The sequence below is a fragment of the Lampetra fluviatilis genome, chromosome 8 (assembly GCF_964198595.1).
Source record: "Lampetra fluviatilis chromosome 8, kcLamFluv1.1, whole genome shotgun sequence".
NCBI classification, from domain to species: Eukaryota; Metazoa; Chordata; class Hyperoartia; order Petromyzontiformes; family Petromyzontidae; genus Lampetra; species Lampetra fluviatilis.
Window position 1 is genome coordinate 131,621 of NC_136282.1, and position 18,272 is coordinate 149,892.

Here is an 18,272-nt window from a genome sequence, read left to right on the forward strand (position 1 = left end):
CGGGCCCAGCAGTCCCTGGCGTAATGGCCCTTATGACCGCAGCGGAAGCAGTCGATGTCGTTGCGCCGCGCCGCAGGCCCCCCGTCCTGACGCTCCCGCGTCGGCGGTGCAAATCGTGGCCCAGGTCTACTGCGGGCCGACCACTGAGCAGAGGCGGCTGTCAGCTCCTGCGGGCCCCCCCCCCCCGTCAGGAACGTACACCGCCTTCTTGGGATCCCAACCCACGGCACCTCCCTCGATGATGGGCCCACCCGTCCACGCCGTGACTTGCTTCCAGCGGCGTAGATTGAACTGGGCATCCAGACATTTAGCGGCCGCCCGGGATGCCAGCTTTTCGTGGCCACACACCGGCATAGGGATCCCCAAATCCCGGGACAGCTCGAGCATTTTCCCCAAAATTCGAGTAGGTCAGGCTCCGTCTCCGGGTATGCGGCCATGGCTAACTCCAAGACAGCACCCCTGTATGCCACCGGCGACTCCTCGGGTGCTCGCTGGCGTTGAACAAACCGGCGATGAGCATCATCCGGTGGCTCGTATGCATCTGCCATCTCGTCGAAAACTCCTCTCAACGTTTTCTTCTTCTCGGCCTTTATAGAACGGAAGAATTGCACCGACTCGTCGTCGAGAAGAGTTGGTAGAACCTCCAATGCCTCAGCGTCAGTCCACCTTGAGGGCGAAAGCACTCCAATCGCCACCGATGGAGAATTCTTTAACAGTTGTCAGATGACGACTGCGACTCCTTGTTGCGCCGTCCTCAGCAGGTGACTCATCACGCGGCATATTCAAAATGGCATCGCATCGCAACGTGTCCAAGATGGCGGCTCCCCGCCGCGGAGAGCACAAGATGGCGGCTTCCCACCGTTCTTCCCCTGCCACGCCCAAGATGGCGTCTTCGTGCCGCGTGGCAGATGGCGCCGACAGCGCAGGCAAGGCGGCGGCCTGCAGATCACCACCGGCCCTCCCCGACGCCGTCCTCGGCGTGACGAGCTCGCACAATTGCGCCAGCACGATTTTCAAGGTCTCCAGCTGCGCCGCCATCTGTCTCCATCGTAAGTCCGCGTCCTCCGGCGCGGACGGGTCCACCGACGCGGCGACATCTTGTACACCCGGACCCGTACTCGTTCCCGCACGGATCTCCTCTTCCATCACAGGCAGGTCCACCGCCTGAGGAAGGTCGTCGTCGTCGGATGATGTAGCAGATGATGACGCAGGAATATTATTTCTTCTGAGCTGTTTTCACATGCCGTTTCACTTCTGACACCAGTGTAATAAATGACTCTTTCACTGTGTCTGTCTCCGTTGTCCTTTATTCGGGTTCTTACAACTTGTCCCACACGGCCCTCGCTCAGAGCCTCCCCGCTTGGCAGCTCGACAGCTGCCGTCGCTCCCGTAGCCTTTCTCCACTCCGATGCAGCTCCGCTGCAGGGTTCCTTGTGCAGTCTTTCAGCTGCTCTCACTGCAGCTCCACCGCTGCTCCCCATTCCTCCCATGCCCGGTCACCGCTGGCCGACGGTGCAGAGTCTCACCGCGTGGCGATCTCGCCACTCTCCACCCTCTGCCCTGCGTGGCCTCACCCTGTGTCTATTCCCATACTCTCCCCCGTCTCTTCCGGTTCTCTCCCTTAAGAGCTTACCCCTCTCTCTCACGTGACCTAACCCCTCCCCCCGTGACGTCATATCCGCGAGGCCGTTTACGCCCGCATTACAAGTGTATAGCAAATTGTATAATAATAAATAGGATTAAAGTGTAATGTTTAATACAATGCATAAGGTAATATATAGTATCGTAATTTTATAGTGAATATATAGCAGTGTGCTATACAGTTGGGTGGGTAGAATAAAACAGTGTAATATGACAAGGTATAGTCTAAAAACATATTAGTGTCTGCGGCGCCATATTATTAACATTCTTTTCCTTTATTAATTCTAACCTTACTCCCTCCCTTTGATACTGCTAATCCTGCATAATGCATGGGCATAATGACTTTAAACCCCCTCGCCAATCCTCCTAAGTATCTCACAAGTAGTACTAATCGCATATCTGCATGTCCCATAAATATGCTAAATTCCTCTTGATATGCAAATTATTTTGTCAAGACGCTCTTTGCCCCTCCATCCCAGCATAAATAGTCGCTCCAAGCCTGGAGCGTGCCATTCAGACTCTGTCTACTTGACAGACCTGTTCTCCACCGAAGACGGCTGCTTGCGTTGTGGCCGAAACGTCGTGAGAATTATTTTATTATGTTTTATTTTTATTATTTTATTACTTCCCTTCTACGTGACTTTACCGAAAGAACCAAGAAGATGAATCCCTGCAGTCACGAAAGCTTTAAATCGAAATTTAACCGCCTCTACGGGGAGGGATTCCACATAACTTTGAGATCCTTCAACAAGCTCCGTGACAAGAAGGCTCAGCTAATCGAGTCCCTCACCTTTCTGAAGAGATGCCGCGACTCTAAGGTGATACCAAACGCATTTACACTAACATCTGCTGCTGTAACTTCTTCTAATGCTAAACGAATTCTGTCTAGAACTAGCTTAGCTCTTATCTCAGAGAAAATCAGACTTACGCGCACCGAACTAGATCAGTTAGACAAGACACTACAAATCACACTTATCTTTGAGTGCAACAATGTCCACATCGGATTGGGAACATGTAGACAAAATGACTGCCTCTTCAGCTGCCGCTATGTCGACCAAATGTAAGGACAACTTGATTTCCAAATTTAACCGCCTCTCAAACAAGAGACCGGACCCACACATTGAAAAGCTAGACGTTAACAAAGTTGTAATTAATCGCAGTAACAATTCTATTTCTGAAGGTCTGAAATCCGTTTTAGCTAAAGGACTAAACTTTGCAGTCACACCTAGACACATACCAGTTAATGATATAATTGCTAGAGTAGATGTAGCTCTCAAGGGCCTGAGTCACATCTCTGCAGACGTAGCAAGATCTGAAATCTCTGCAACCCTCAACAACGCTAAGATGCCAGCTAGCAACATCAGCAAAGATGAGCGTTTTGAATTAGCTCAATTAAAAAAGAGGGATGACATTGTCATCCTCTCAGCCGACAAAGGCAATGCCACTGTCATCATGGACAAAACAGAATACAACAATGAAATTCAAGAACTACTCAACGATGGCAGCTATACAAAAATAAAAAGAGACCCCACCAACAGCCTCGTCTCTACAACCAACCAAATAATTTCTGATTCAACCGCATTAATTGATCAGACCAAACAGTTCTCGTTGAAATCTTCTGCAGCCAGGCCACCAAGATTATACGGCTTGCCAAAGATACATAAAGAATATACACCTCTTCGTCCCATTGTCTCTACGATCAACTCCCCCACATACAAACTGGCTCGTTTTTTGTCTGAAATCCTACGGCCTTTCACTGGAAAAACCACCTCTGCGGTACTAAACTCTACTGACCTGGTATCGACAATCAAGGGGATTTCCCTGTCCCCAGACGACCTGCTTGTCAATTTTGATGTGGTTTCCTTATTCACCAAAGTTCCTGTACCTGACACCATCGTAATCATTGAAGACTTGGTTCATCAAGGACTGAATGCTGGGGTACCCCCCCTGGTGAGACACTGCTTAACCAATACATACTTCACCTGGAATGGAACTTTCTACAAGCAAACTGAGGGCACCCCAATGGGCTCCCCCCTATCTCCGGTTGTAGCCAACGTTTCATGGAGAAATTTGAGACTGACGCCATCCAGACTGCAACTCTATGCCCGACCTTATGGAAGAGGTACGTAGATGACACTTTTGTCATCTGGCCACATGGCCGGCCTGCTCTAGACCAATTTCTCGACCACATCAATTTCATACACCCAGCCATCAGATTCACCATGGAAGTCGAAAATATGGCAAGCTACCCTTTTTGGATGTCCTAATTAAAAGGAGACCTGATGGTTCAATGAGCCACTCTGTCTACAGGAAAGCCACCCATACGGATGCTTACCTAAAACCGGATTCCCACCACCATCCATCCCAGAAGAATTCCCTCATCAAGACTCTATACCATAGAGCCCAATGCATTTCCGACCAGGAACACATTGCCAGTGAACTCAAACACGTACGCCAAGCTCTTAAGGCTAATGGTTACTCCGACTACACAATCCACAAAGCCATCACTCCAACCATCAAGAAGGATCCTGTTGAGGAGCCTCTCAAGACCATCACCTTACCCTACATTGCTGGGGTCACAAAAAAGATCTCCAAAATCCTGATTAAACACAAGATCCAGGTCCGATTCAACACAGTACATAAAATCCGTGATCTAGTCCCGTCTGTAAAAGATGTGGTTCCAGACATACAGTACCCTGGCGTCTACAAACTAAGTTGCCTCTGTGGTAGCAGTTACATTGGAGAAACCAAACGACATGTCTCGGACCGCATCCGTGAACATAAAGCAGACTTGAAACACGGTAGGACAAACACCTCAGCCGTGGCAGATCACGGTTACAATTCAGTGGGTTCACATGATATTGACTTCTCCAAGACAGAGGTTCTCTGCAAGCCATCTGGCTACCATGAAAGATTCGTTCATGAGGCGATCCACATATACAAACACAGAGACAATTTCAACCGAGAAGATGGATTCCGGCTTAGCAATCATTGGAAGGACGTAATAAACCATTTCGGATCTTAACTGATTGTGTCCACGTTTACGGTGACTTTCAGACCGCGTTCCACTCCATAACATTGACGATATATCCTGTATTCTCCGCAGGGAATGGATTCTTTGCTCCGCTGCAAGCTTCCCACCACCACTCTCCCATTGACATATTTCGTTGCTTCCTCTTAGTACCTTTCATGCGACGGTCAATGGTATAGTGTATAGCATATTGTATAATAATAAATAGTATTAAAGTGTAATGTTTAATACTACGTATAAGGTAATATATAGTATCGTAATTGTATAGTGAATATACAGCAGTGTGGTATACAGTTGGGTGGGCAGAATAATACATAGTGTAATATTACAATGTATAGTCTAAAAACATATTAGTTGCTGTGGCGCCATATTATTAACATTCTTTCCCTTTATTCATTCTAACCTTACTCCCTCCCTTTGATACTGCTAATCATGCATAATGCATGGGCATAATGACTTTAAACCCCCTCGCCAATCCTCCTACGTATCTCACAAGTAGTACTAATCGCATAACTGCATTTCCCAAAAATATGCTAAATTCCTCTTGATATGCACTCCGCAGAGAATGGATTCTTTGCTCCGCTGCAAGCTTCCTATCACCATTCTCCCATTGACATATTTCGTTGCTTCCTCTTAGTACCTTTCATGCGACGGTTTATGGTATAGTGCAGGGGTCGGCAACCAAAATAACAAGAAGAGCCATTTCTTTCCAATTCGGTACAAAATTCAGTATTTCAAGAGCCGCAATGCATCTATGTACATACGTACATATCGTCAAGAAGCAGCCCGTAAAGAGCCGCATGCGGCTCCGGAGCCGTAGGTTGCCGACCCCTGGTATAGTGTATAGCATATTATATAATAATAAATAGTATTAAAGTGTAATGTTTAATACAATGTATAAGGTAATATATAGTATCGTAATTTTATAGTGAATATATAGCAGTGTGCTATACAGTTGAGTGGATAGAATGAAACAGTGTAATATGACAAGGTATAGTCAATAAGCATATTAGTTGCTGCGGCGCCATATTATTAACATTACTTCCCTTTATTGATTCTAACCTTACTCCCTCCCTTTGATACTGCTAATCCTGCATAATGCATGGGCATAATGACTTTAAACCCCTCGCCAAACCTCCTACGCATTTCACAAGTAGTACTAATCGCATATCTGCATTTCCCATAAATATGCTAAATTCCTCTTGATATGCAAATTATTTTGTCAAGACGCTCTTTGCCCCTCCATCCCAGCATAAATAGTCGCTCCAAGCCTGGAGCGTGCCATTCAGACTCGGTCTACTTGACAGACCTGTTCTCCACCGAAGACGGCTGCTTGCGTTGTGGCCGAAACGTCGTGAGAATTATTTTATTATGTTTTATTTTCATTATTTTATTACTTCCTTTCTACGTTACTTTACCGAAAGAACCAAGAAGATGCAACACATGTCATAACACTCATCGTATGTGCATGTAAATACAGCGCATTATGGCGTTCTGACTTACGAACCGTTAGACTTATGAACGGTTCTCAGGAACTAAATGTGTTCGTAATCCCAGGACTGCCCGTTATTTAGAATTCAAAAATCGGAATCGAGTACATTTTCGTTCCCAATAAAGGAATCGATCCGAAAGATCGACGGAGTTAAATCTGCAATCGATTCTTCTGGAATTTCAGTTTCGGGGCCCTTTTATCAGACGACGTCCGTCGGCTGTGTGCTCGCAGTGCTCGCTGTGCTCCTCTCTCTGTGCTCGCTGTGCTCCTCTCCCCTCCCGCAAGCCATGGCGAGCGACATGCTGCTGTACTGGGGCTCGGGCAGCCCGCCGTGCTGGCGCATCCAGCTGTGCCTGGAGGAGAAAGCGCTGCAGGGCTACCAGCAAAAGCTGCTCTCCTTCGAGAAGCAGGAGCACAAGAGTGCAGCTGTGACCGAGATCAACCCCAGGGGACAGGTGCAGCTCACGCACGCACCACACTCGCACGCACCACACTGCAGCAGGATCAGCCTGGTAGCTTGAGACGAACAGGTCGTGGTTTTTTTTATCCGTGTCGCACGCAATAACTCCGGTCACGTTCAACCACGCAATTCTGCAGGTGGCAAAGACAAAAAGTCAGAAGTTTGAGACGCTCGGGAGCAATTGGTGTTTCGCGATCTTACCTATGGAGTGGGTGGCCAGCACTACGGCATGGCCGCCTTTGTCTCCCCCAGTGGCGATGTTTACACCGCACCGGGTACTGTCCTCGTTTGAGAGTGAGTCAGCCTCGGGCAGGCCCAGGATCGTTGCGGTAATTCGCCACTCTTATTGGTCATGAGCGGGAATCGAAATCCGGTCGCCGGATTTGTAGCGCAGTGCGATAACCACACAACACTACCTCACTGCAGGTCACAACACACCACACACTCACCACGCACTCACCCCACTGCAGGTCCTAATACACACACTACCCACTGGCCCCACTGCAGGTCACAACACACCCACCACACACTCACCACGCACTCAACCCACTGCAGGTCACAACACACTCACCACACACTCACCACCCACTCACCCCATTCCAGGTCACAACACACTCACCACCCACTCACCCCACTCCAGGTCACAACACACCACCCACTCACCCCACTGCAGGTCACAACACACTCACCACCCACTCACCCCACTGCAGGTCACAACACACTCACCACCCACTCGCCCCACTGCAGGTCACAACACACTCACCACACACCACCCACTCACCCCATTCCAGGTCACAACACACTCACCACCCACTCACCCCACTCCAGGTCACAACACACCACCCACTCACCCCACTGCAGGTCACAACACACTCACCCCACTGCAGGTCACAACACACCCACCACACATTCACCACGCACTCACCCCACTGCAGGTCACAACACACTCACCACTAACTCACCACGCACTCACCACGCACTAACCACGCACTCAGCCCACTGCAGTTCACAACACACTCACCACCCACTCACCACCCACTCACCCCACTGCAGGTCACAACACACTAACCCCACTGCAGGTCACAACACACTCACCACCCACTCACCCCACTGCAGGTCACAACACACTCACCACCCACTCACCCCACTGCAGGTCACAATACACTCACCACCCACTCACCCCACTGCAGGTCACAACACACTCACTACTCACTCACCCCACTGCAAGTCACAACACACCCACCACACACTCACCCCACTGCAGGTCACAACATACTCACCACCCACTCACCCCACTGCAGGTCACAACACACCCACCACACACTCGACACGCACTTACCCCACTGCAGGTCACAACACACTCACTACACACTCACTACACACTCGCCACGCACTCACCACGCACTCACCCCACTGCAGGTCACAACACACTCACCACACACTCGCCACACACTCACCACCCACTCACCACCCACTCACCCCACTGCAGGTCACAACACACTCACCACACACTCGCCACACACTCACCACCCACTCACCCCACTGCAGGTCACAACACACTCACCACCCACTCACCCCACTGCAGGTCACAACACACTCACCACCCACTCACCCCACTGCAGGTCACAACACACTCACCACCCACTCACCCCACTGCAGGTCACAACACACTCACCACCCACTCACCCCACTGCAGGTCACAACACACTCACCACCCACTCACCCCACTGCAGGTCACAACACACTCACTACCCACTCACCCCACTGCAGGTCACAACACACCCACCACACACTCACCACGCACTCACCCCACTGCAGGTCACAACATACTCACCACCCACTCACCCCACTGCAGGTCACAACACACCCACCACACACTCGACACGCACTCACCCCACTGCAGGTCACAACACACTCACCACACACTCACCACACACTCACCACACACTCACCACCCACTCACCCCACTCCAGGTCACAACACACTCACCACCCACTCACCCCACTGCAGTTCACAACACACTCACCACCCACTCACCCCACTGCAGGTCACAACACACTCACTACCCACTCACCACGGACTCACCCCACTGCAGGTCACAACACACTCGCCACACACTCACCACACACTCACCACACACTCACCACACACTCACCCCACTTCAGGTCACAACACACTCGCCACCCACTCACCCCACTCCAGGTCACAACACACTCACCACCCACTCACCCCACTGCAGATCACAACACACTCACCACCCACTCACCCACTGCAGGTCACAACACACTCACCACCCACTCACCCCACTGTAGGTCACAACACACTCACCACCCACTATCCCCACTGCAGGTCACAACACACTCACCACCCACTCACCCCACTGCAGGTCACAACACACTCACCACCCACTCACCCCACTGCAGGTCACAACACACTCACCACCCACTCGCCCCACTGCAGGTCACAACACACTTACCACCCACTCACCCCACTCCAGGTCACAACACACTCACCACCCACTCACCCCACTGCAGGTCACAACACACTCACCACCCACTCGCCCCACTGCAGGTCACAACACACTCACCACACACCACCCACTCACCCCATTCCAGGTCACAACACACTCACCACCCACTCACCCCACTCCAGGTCACAACACACCACCCACTCACCCCACTGCAGGTCACAACACACTCACCACCCACTCACCCCACTGCAGGTCACAACACACTCACCACCCACTCACCCCACTGCAGGTCACAACACACTCACCACCCACTCACCCCACTGCAGGTCACAACACACTCACCCCACTGCAGGTCACAACACACCCACCACACATTCACCACGCACTCACCCCACTGCAGGTCACAACACACTCACCACACACTCACCACGCACTCACCACGCACTAACCACGCACTAACCACGCACTCAGCCCACTGCAGTTCACAACACACTCACCACCCACTGACCACCCACTCACCCCACTGCAGGTCACAACAAACTCACCACCCACTCACCCCACTGCAGGTCGCAACACACTCACCCCACTGCAGGTCACAACACACTCACCACCCACTCACCCCACTGCAGGTCACAACACACTCACCACCCACTCACCCCACTGCAGGTCACAACACACTCACCACCCACTCACCCCACTGCAGGTCACAACACACTCACTACCCACTCACCCCACTGCAGGTCACAACACACTCACTACCCACTCACCCCACTGCAGGTCACAACACACCAACCACACACTCACCACGCACTCACCCCACTGCAGGTCACAACACACTCACCACCCACTCACCCCACTGCAGGTCACAACACACCCACCACACACTCGACACGCACTTACCCCACTGCAGGTCACAACACACTTACTACACACTCACCACGCACTCACCACGCACTCACCCCACTGCAGGTCACAACACACTCACCACACACTCACCACACACTCACCACACACTCACCACACACTCACCACACACTCACCACACACTCACCACCCACTCACTCCACTTCAGGTCACAACACACTCGCCACCCACTCACCCCACTCCAGGTCACAACACACTCACCACCCACTCACCCCACTGCAGGTCACAACACACTCACCACCCACTCACCCCACTGCAGGTCACAACACACTCACCACCCACTCACCCCACTGTAGGTCACAACACACTCACCACCCACTCTCCCCACTGCAGGTCACAGCACACTCACCACCCACTCACCCCACTGCAGGTCACAACACACTCACCACCCACTCACCCCACTGCAGGTCACAACACACTCACCACCCACTCACCCCACTGCAGGTCGCAACACACTCACCCCACTGCAGGTCACAACACACTCACCACCCACTCACCCCACTTCAGGTCACAACACACTCACCACCCACTTACCCCACTGCAGGTCACAACACACCCACCACACACTCGACACGCACTTACCCCACTGCAGGTCACAACACACTCACTACACACTCACCACGCACTCACCACGCACTCACTCCACTTCAGGTCACAACACACTCGCCACCCACTCACCCCACTCCAGGTCACAACACACTCACCACCCACTCACCCCACTGCAGGTCACAACACACTCACCACCCACTCACCCCACTGCAAGTCACAACACACTCACCACCCACTCACCCCACTGTAGGTCACAACACACTCACCACCCACTCTCCCCACTGCAGGTCACAACACACTCACCACCCACTCACCCCACTGCAGGTTACAACACACTCACCACCCACTCACCCCACTGCAGGTCACAACACACTCACCACCCACTCGCCCCACTGCAGGTCACAACACACTCACCACCCACTCACCCCACTCCAGGTCACAACACACTCACCACCCACTCACCCCACTGCAGGTCACAACACACTCACCACCCACTCACCCCACTGCAGTTCACAACACACTCACCACACACTCACCACGCACTCACCCCACTGCAGTTCACAACACATTCACCACACACTCACCACGGACTCACCCCACTGCAGGTCACAACACACTCACCACCCACTCACCCCACTGCAGGTCACAACACACTCACCACCCACTCACCCCACTGCAGGTCACAACACACTCACCACCCACTCACCCCACTGTAGGTCACAACACACTCACCACCCACTTTCCCCACTGCAGGTCACAACACACTCACCACCCACTCACCCCACTGCAGGTCACAACACACTCACCACCCACTCACCCCACTGCAGGTCACAACACACTCACCACCCACTCACCCCACTGCAGGTCACAACACACTCACCACACACTCACCACACACTTGTAATATTGTAAATTACGGCGGGAGACCACTTGACGGGTAGCACACTTTATTAACACTTGTCTTTGCCACAATAACACGTGTGGTCACTACAGCTCACGCTACACGTTCCACCCGGCTACACACACACGGGCTCTCCAGCCCCGTAGCATCCAGGGGAACCTACCGACCCACCCCAGCTTGGGTATGGGTCACGACCACTGGGTCCCGCGGCCCGGCCCTCACACGGACGTCCGGCCCCGGGTCCCAAGGTCCCGCCTCTGAGCCACACAGGGTCCCGGTCCTTACAAGGACAGCGGGACTAGGGGTCTCAGGGCCCTATCTCTTCCTCCTCTGTCTTCCGTCTTCACTGGTCACCAACTCCCCGAGCGCCCGCGCGCACCGCCTTTTATAGTCCTCCGCTCCTGAGGAGACGGAGCCTATGCGGACGGCGATGTGAGCACCCACCCTAGTTGACCAATCACCACGCGCTGCCACACGATTCATCACTGTCAGCGCGCGTCACCACTACACAGCCAATCACCACGCGCTGCCCCACGATCCCTACTGGCAGCGCGTATCACCCCTACATCACCCCCTCCCACATAGCTCGCAGCCGGCCCGGCTGCTAAAACAACAAAAAAAACCCCACTCCCCAAGTGTGCCCCGTAACACAACCACAACGCAACACAACAACACAACACAACAACGACCTATATACAAACCGACGAGCAACACAATAAAAGTTATTTTAAAAAAAAACCCGACATGTCCAGTGTCTCCTTGACTACCGATCCCCTTTCCGCTTGCTCCTTGAACGGACCGATAGAGCGGTCGAACGGACGGGGAACGTCGTGACGAGACGATCCGGCCGCGTCGTCCCGCACCCCCACCTCATTTATTTGGTCAGGAAAAGTTGCGCGACCTAGCGCGAGTCCGCCTGGCCGGTCCGTCGTACGGGACGGGACGCTGTCGACCGTCCGGTGGCTCCGGCAGCCCAGGAAGGCACGGTTCGGGCCTGGAAGAACCGGCCGTGCCGCGGGGATCCGGTCACCGGTGGTCGGCAGCCGTCAGTTCCGAGACACCTGGGAGCGGATCAGGCGAAAACATGTGAGGATCAGGCGGAGACATTTCCCTCCCCAGGTCGTCGGTCACATCACATGCTCGGTCCTCACGACATAAAGGAAGGCCATATGGTGGCGAGAACGGTTTCAGCCGGGAGGGGTGAACGTACCAACGGCGCTTTCCCCATTTTATCTGAACACACTGGGGGCGTGCAACCCGCACGACCTCCACGGGTCCCCGCCATGGCCTCAATAATTTAGGCGACGTAGCCAAAGGTGCATGAGGGCAGTGCAGCCAGGCCCTATCGCCCGGTTTCCAATTGTGCACGGACACCTTCCGTGCACGCAAGCGCTCGTTGGCGATTTGGCGAGACCTCGAATTAAGCCGTGCGGCCTCCCGTGCCTCGGCCAGTTTTGCAATGTTAAATTTAATATGGTCGGCCAACTTGGAATTAGGCCGTGGCACGGAAAGTCCCAGCTGAGTCTCCATGGGCGGATCGGCCTCCCGACCGTACATCAGATAAAATGGGGAAAATCCCATAGCTGCATGGGGGGCCATTCTGTACGTGGCGAGGACCCCCGGGACCTGCAAGTCCCAGTCAACCTGTGCCTCATCCCATTTGACCCTGACCGTTTGATTGAGCGGGAAAACCTTGTTTACGATCCGCTCTCTCACAGCTTGCGAACAGCGAGTAGTTATCACCACTACACAGGTAACACAAATAAAAATCTCTCGTCCATGGCAAACTCGTGCGTTGGAACCAGCAAAGCCATCAAGATTCTGGCTCAGAAGGCATCATTTCCAGACAAAGATGGAACATACATGGATAATGTGGTCTATAAAGAGATTGTTAACATTATTATGCTGCTATTGAAATACAAAAAAAAATCTGAATGTTATTATAGTAGTTTACAATGTATATTTTACTTTAATGGCTAACCTTAGCCTTAGGTTAGCCTTTATAGGTTACAAGTGAAGACCAAAGGCCCCCAAAAGCGCCTCTGCAGGACTTAGGCCCGAAATCTTCTCGTAATAATTACGTATGAAATGTAACTGCTTAGCTAGACATGTTTACATGCTCTAACCCAAAAGAAACCAATTATGAATCTTGATATTAAGCGCTGATTAAATGTGTTATCTATTATTTATGTGCAAGGTTAAATAAAAGGAAATAAGCATTCATTATTTTATCATTTGCAGGATACCCCCCCGCCCCCATAACTGGAAAGGCTCTCCCCCTCTCTGGAATAGGAGGATTTACTGGGTATTTGTCCATGATATAGGAGACCCTTGAATATCGTGGGGGTTACATTCTTGGAAAGTGCCGCGAAAGCCAAAACCGCAATATCTAATACTTATATATTACCTTAATAATGGGGTTAGGTACACTGCATCCAAAAATAGACATCACAATTGAAATGAGCACTGCACGGTATGCTAAATAAATGAAAGCAAAGTTATTGAAATATACACACAAAACTATTTTACAAAAAACATTCCTTGACAATAAATAGCATAAATACTGAATAAATACTATATTTACTAATGATAATGATCCAAAACGGGTGTGTGTGTGTTTATCCCCGAGTGGGAAGTGGTCGTGTTATGGTTATTGTGTTGCGCGATGAACTCAGCGACTCGTTCGATTCCCGCTCATGCCCAACACCCGTGACAAATATCTGAACCCGTCCTGGGCCTCCTCTAGGTCGACTCAGACCATAATGAGTGCCTACTGCGGTGGAGTACACATCGCCACTGGGGAGACAAAGGCGGTGTAACGTGGTGCTGGCCATCTACTCCCTCATGTACCGTACTGGCCTTCATAGGCACTACTCACTAACAGCTCTTGCCCCAACAGTCTGTTAAAGGCCATATTGGGGCATCTTTGTCTTTGTTCACGAGATGCTTGGAGGGAGCGGTGGTGTAGCGGTTTGCACACCACATTATGAACCTGCTGACCCGAGTTTGATTTCCGTTAAAGGAAAACACAAGTGAAGATTATCTGAACCGGTTATGGGTTTCCCCTAGGGCAACTCAGTCTTAAATGAGTACCTGGTGCGATGTGTAAATGTTGCCACGAGAGAGACAAAGGTGGCTGGGTGTGGTGCCAGCCACCTATCTCCTCGTGTACCATGCCAACCTTCTTTGGTGCTCGCTAACAGCATTTGCCCCAACAGTCGATGTCTAGGCTATACTCGGCGTCTTTGTTTTTGTCCACGAGATGCTTGCACGGCAAAGGTTCAGGTGCCACCGACTGTCTCGTGTTGCTCGCCCGCCCCGCCCCACAGTATCATCAAATGATACAGTACTTCTGGGTACAGTTTATCTGCAAAAGGCCAAAACTAACCCTCACAATAGCTAAAATATAACAAAGAAGTTGCCCGCCATAGGCCGAAACCGCGAACAATAAACCCGTGATATTCAAGGATCTTCCATATAACCAGGATTGCTGAAATTGTCATTTCCAATTACACGTGTTTTCCCTCTTTCATAAAGGTGTGCTATAATTAAATGTATATCTGCAAGTGTGTCACTTTTTAAAGTATAAGTAGACCTCTCTTAGCATTCAAAATGCGTTGCTGGAGAATGTAGCATTAATCAAATCGATGCTAAAAGGGGTCATTATACCATTGTATATGTAGTGCTGTAGTTTACGTGGACAACTTCTTGCTTTTCTGTCATCACTTTATTTCTACTACCGCAGCACATTTCCATAACATTCTCCGGCGCGTTCTTCGCTTGCTCACCGCGCTCCGCCGGTCTCGCTCGCTCCACTCTGCCATCTCTCCCGACTCTCCTCTCCACTCCTCCGTCACAGTCCAGCCGCCCTCTCGCGGTCTCTTGGCCTCACTCGTCTCCCCGTCTCATTCCAGCCGCTCTCTCGCGGTCTCCCAGTCTCACTCCAGCCGCTCTCTCGCGGTCTCCCCGTCTCACTCCAGCCGCTCTCTCGCGGTCTCCCCGTCTCACTCCAGCCGCTCTCTCGCGGTCTCCCCGTCTCACTCCAGCCGCTCTCTCACGGCTTCTCCGTCTCACTCCAGCCGCTCTCTCGCGGTCTCCCAGTCTCACTTCAGCCGCTCTTTCTCGGTCTCCCCGTCTCACTCCAGCCGCTCTCTCGCGGTCTCCCCGTCTCACTCCAGCTTCTCTCGCGGTCTCCCCGTCTCACTCCAGCCTCTCTCTATCGGTCTCCCCGTCTCACTCCAGCCACTCTCTATCGGTCTCCCCGTCTCACTCCAGCCACTCTCTCGCGGCTTTTCCGTCTCACTCCAGCCGCTCTCTCGCGGTCTCCCCGTCTCACTCCAGCCGCTCTCTCGCGGTCTCCCAGTCTCACTCCAGCCGCTTCCTCGCGGTCTCCCCGTCTCACTCCAGCCGCTCTCTCGCGGTCTCCCCGTCTCACTCCAGCTTCTCTCGCGGTCTCCCCGTCTCACTCCAGCCTCTCTCTATCGGTCTCCCCGTCTCACTCCAGCCACTCTCTATCGGTCTCCCCGTCTCACTCCAGCCACTCTCTCGCGGCTTTTCCGTCTCACTCCAGCCGCTCTCTCGCGGTCTCCCCGTCTCACTCCAGCCGCTCTCTCGCGGTCTCCCAGTCTCACTCCAGCCGCTTCCTCGCGGTCTCCCCGTCTCACTCCAGCCGCTCTCTCGCGGTCTCCCCGTCTCACTCCAGCCGCTCTCTCGCGGTCTCCCCGTCTCACTCCAGCCGCTCTCTCGCGGTCTCCCCGTCTCACTCCAGCGTCTCTCGCGGTCTCCCCGTCTCACTCCAGCCACTCTCTTCCGGCTTCTCTGTCTCACTCCAGCCTCTCTCTCGCGGCTTCTCCGTCTCGCTCCAGCCGCTCTCTCACGGTCTCCCAGTCTCACTCCAGCCGCTCTCTCTCGGTCTCCCCGTCTCACTCCAGCCGCTCTCTCGCGGTCTCCCCGTCTCACTCCAGCCTCTCTCGCGGTCTCCCCGTCTCACTCCAGCCTCTCTCTACCGGTCTCCCCATCTCACTCCAGCCACTCTCTCGCGGCTTCTCCGTCTCACTCCAGCCGCTTTCTCGCGGTCTCCCCGTCTCACTCCAGCCACTCTCTTCCGGCTTCTCCGTCTCACTCCATCCTCTCTCTCGCGGCTTCCCCGTCTCACTCCAGCCGCTCTCTCGCGGTCTCCCAGTTTCACTCCAGCCGCTCTCTCTCGGTCTCCCCGTCTCACTCCAGCCGCTCTCTCGCGGTCTCCCCGTCTCACTCCAGCCACTCTCTTCTGGCTTCTCCGTCTCACTCCAGCCTCTCTCTCGCGGCTTCTCCGTCTCACTCCAGCCGCTCTCTCTCGGTCTCCCCGTCTCACTCCAGCCGCTCTCTCGCGGTCTCCCAGTCTCACTCCAGCCGCTCTCTCGCGGTCTCCCCGTCTCACTCCAGCCGCTCTCTCGCGGTCTCCCCGTCTCACTCCAGCCGCTCTGTCGCGGTCTCCCCATCTCACTCCAGCCGCTCTCTAGCGGTCTCCCCGTCTCATTCCAGCCGCTCTCTAGCGGTCTCCCCATCTCACTCCAGCCGCTCTCTAGCGGTCTCCCCGTCTCACTCTAGCTGCTCTCTCGCGGTCTCCCCGTCTCACTCCAGCCGCTCTCTCGCGGTCTCCCCGTCTCACTCCAGCCGCTCTCTCGCGGTCTCCCCGTCTCACTCCAGCCGCTCTCTCGCGGTCTCCCCGTCTCACTCCAGCCATTCTCTCTCGGTCTCCCCGTCTCACTCCAGCCGCTCTCTCGCGGTCTCCCAGTCTCACTCCAGCCGCTCTCTCTCGGTCTCCCAGTCTCACTCCAGCCGCTCTCTCTCGGTCTCCCCGTCTCACTCCAGCCGCTCTCTCTCGGTCTCCCCGTCTCACTCCAGCCACTCTCTCGCGGCTTCTCCGTCTCACTCCAGCCGCTCTCTCGTGGTCTCCCCGTCTCACTCCAGCCGCTCTCTCGCGGTCTCCCCGTCTCACTCCAGCCGCTCTCTCGCGGTCTCCCCGTCTCACTCCAGCCACTCTCTTGCGGCTTCTCCGTCTCACTCCAACCTCTCTCTCGCGGCTTCTCCGTCTCGCTCCAGCCGCTCTCTCACGGCTTCTCCGTCTCACTCCAGCCGCTCTCTCGCGGTCTCCCCATCTCACTCCAGCCGCTCTCTCGTGGTCTCCCCGTCTCACTCCAGCCGCTCTCTCACGGTCTCCCCGTCTCACTCCAGCCGCTACATGATACTTCTTCCTTCACTCCACTGCTACTCTATGCTTCTTTTGTTATTCCACTGCAACTCTATACTTCTGTTACTCCACTGCTACCCTATACTTCTGTTACTCCCTGTCTTCAGCTCCGACTATCTGCATCCACTCCCAGGCATGACTCCACTCCAACTCCCCACAACTCCAAAACTCCCTTCTATTTATCCCCGCCCTTATTAATTCCCAATTAATTAGTTGGCTTCCCCCCGACGCCCCTCGTCCCCCAGCCCCCGCTGCCACCTGTCTCCTTTCCCAGACTTGTAGGCGCCACTCAGAGTCAACAACATAAACCAGCCAATCGCAGCCCTGCATCCCTAATTGCTCGACGGGCTGTCTCCGACTTACCCTTTGGCCCCTGGTAACAGCTGCTTGTCCCGATATGCCCCCACTGTACCCCACACGCACGTGTGTGCAATTTTCCCCCTTGGCGCGTGTTAAACCACTACATATATATAGGGATAGGTTTCCGCAACTGGGGAGACAAAGGCGGCCGTACGTGGTGAATCCAAGTCACGGGTGAAGCGGGGTAGTAAAGCTAGCCATCATCATCTATA

General features: G+C 53.4%; 1 protein-coding gene across 1 annotated transcript in view; it reads left to right on the forward strand.

The window, feature by feature from the left end:
* The first annotated feature begins 6,322 nt into the window (after window positions 1-6,322).
* Window positions 6,323-18,272, forward strand: part of LOC144933760 (glutathione S-transferase A-like) — a 50,216-nt gene continuing 38,266 nt past the window's right edge. Inside the window, exon 1 of the mRNA XM_078858829.1 lies at window positions 6,323-6,619. Within this exon, the coding sequence (XP_078714955.1) occupies window positions 6,452-6,619 (168 nt within the window). The 5' untranslated portion in view covers window positions 6,323-6,451. The remainder of the gene's footprint in view (window positions 6,620-18,272) is intronic.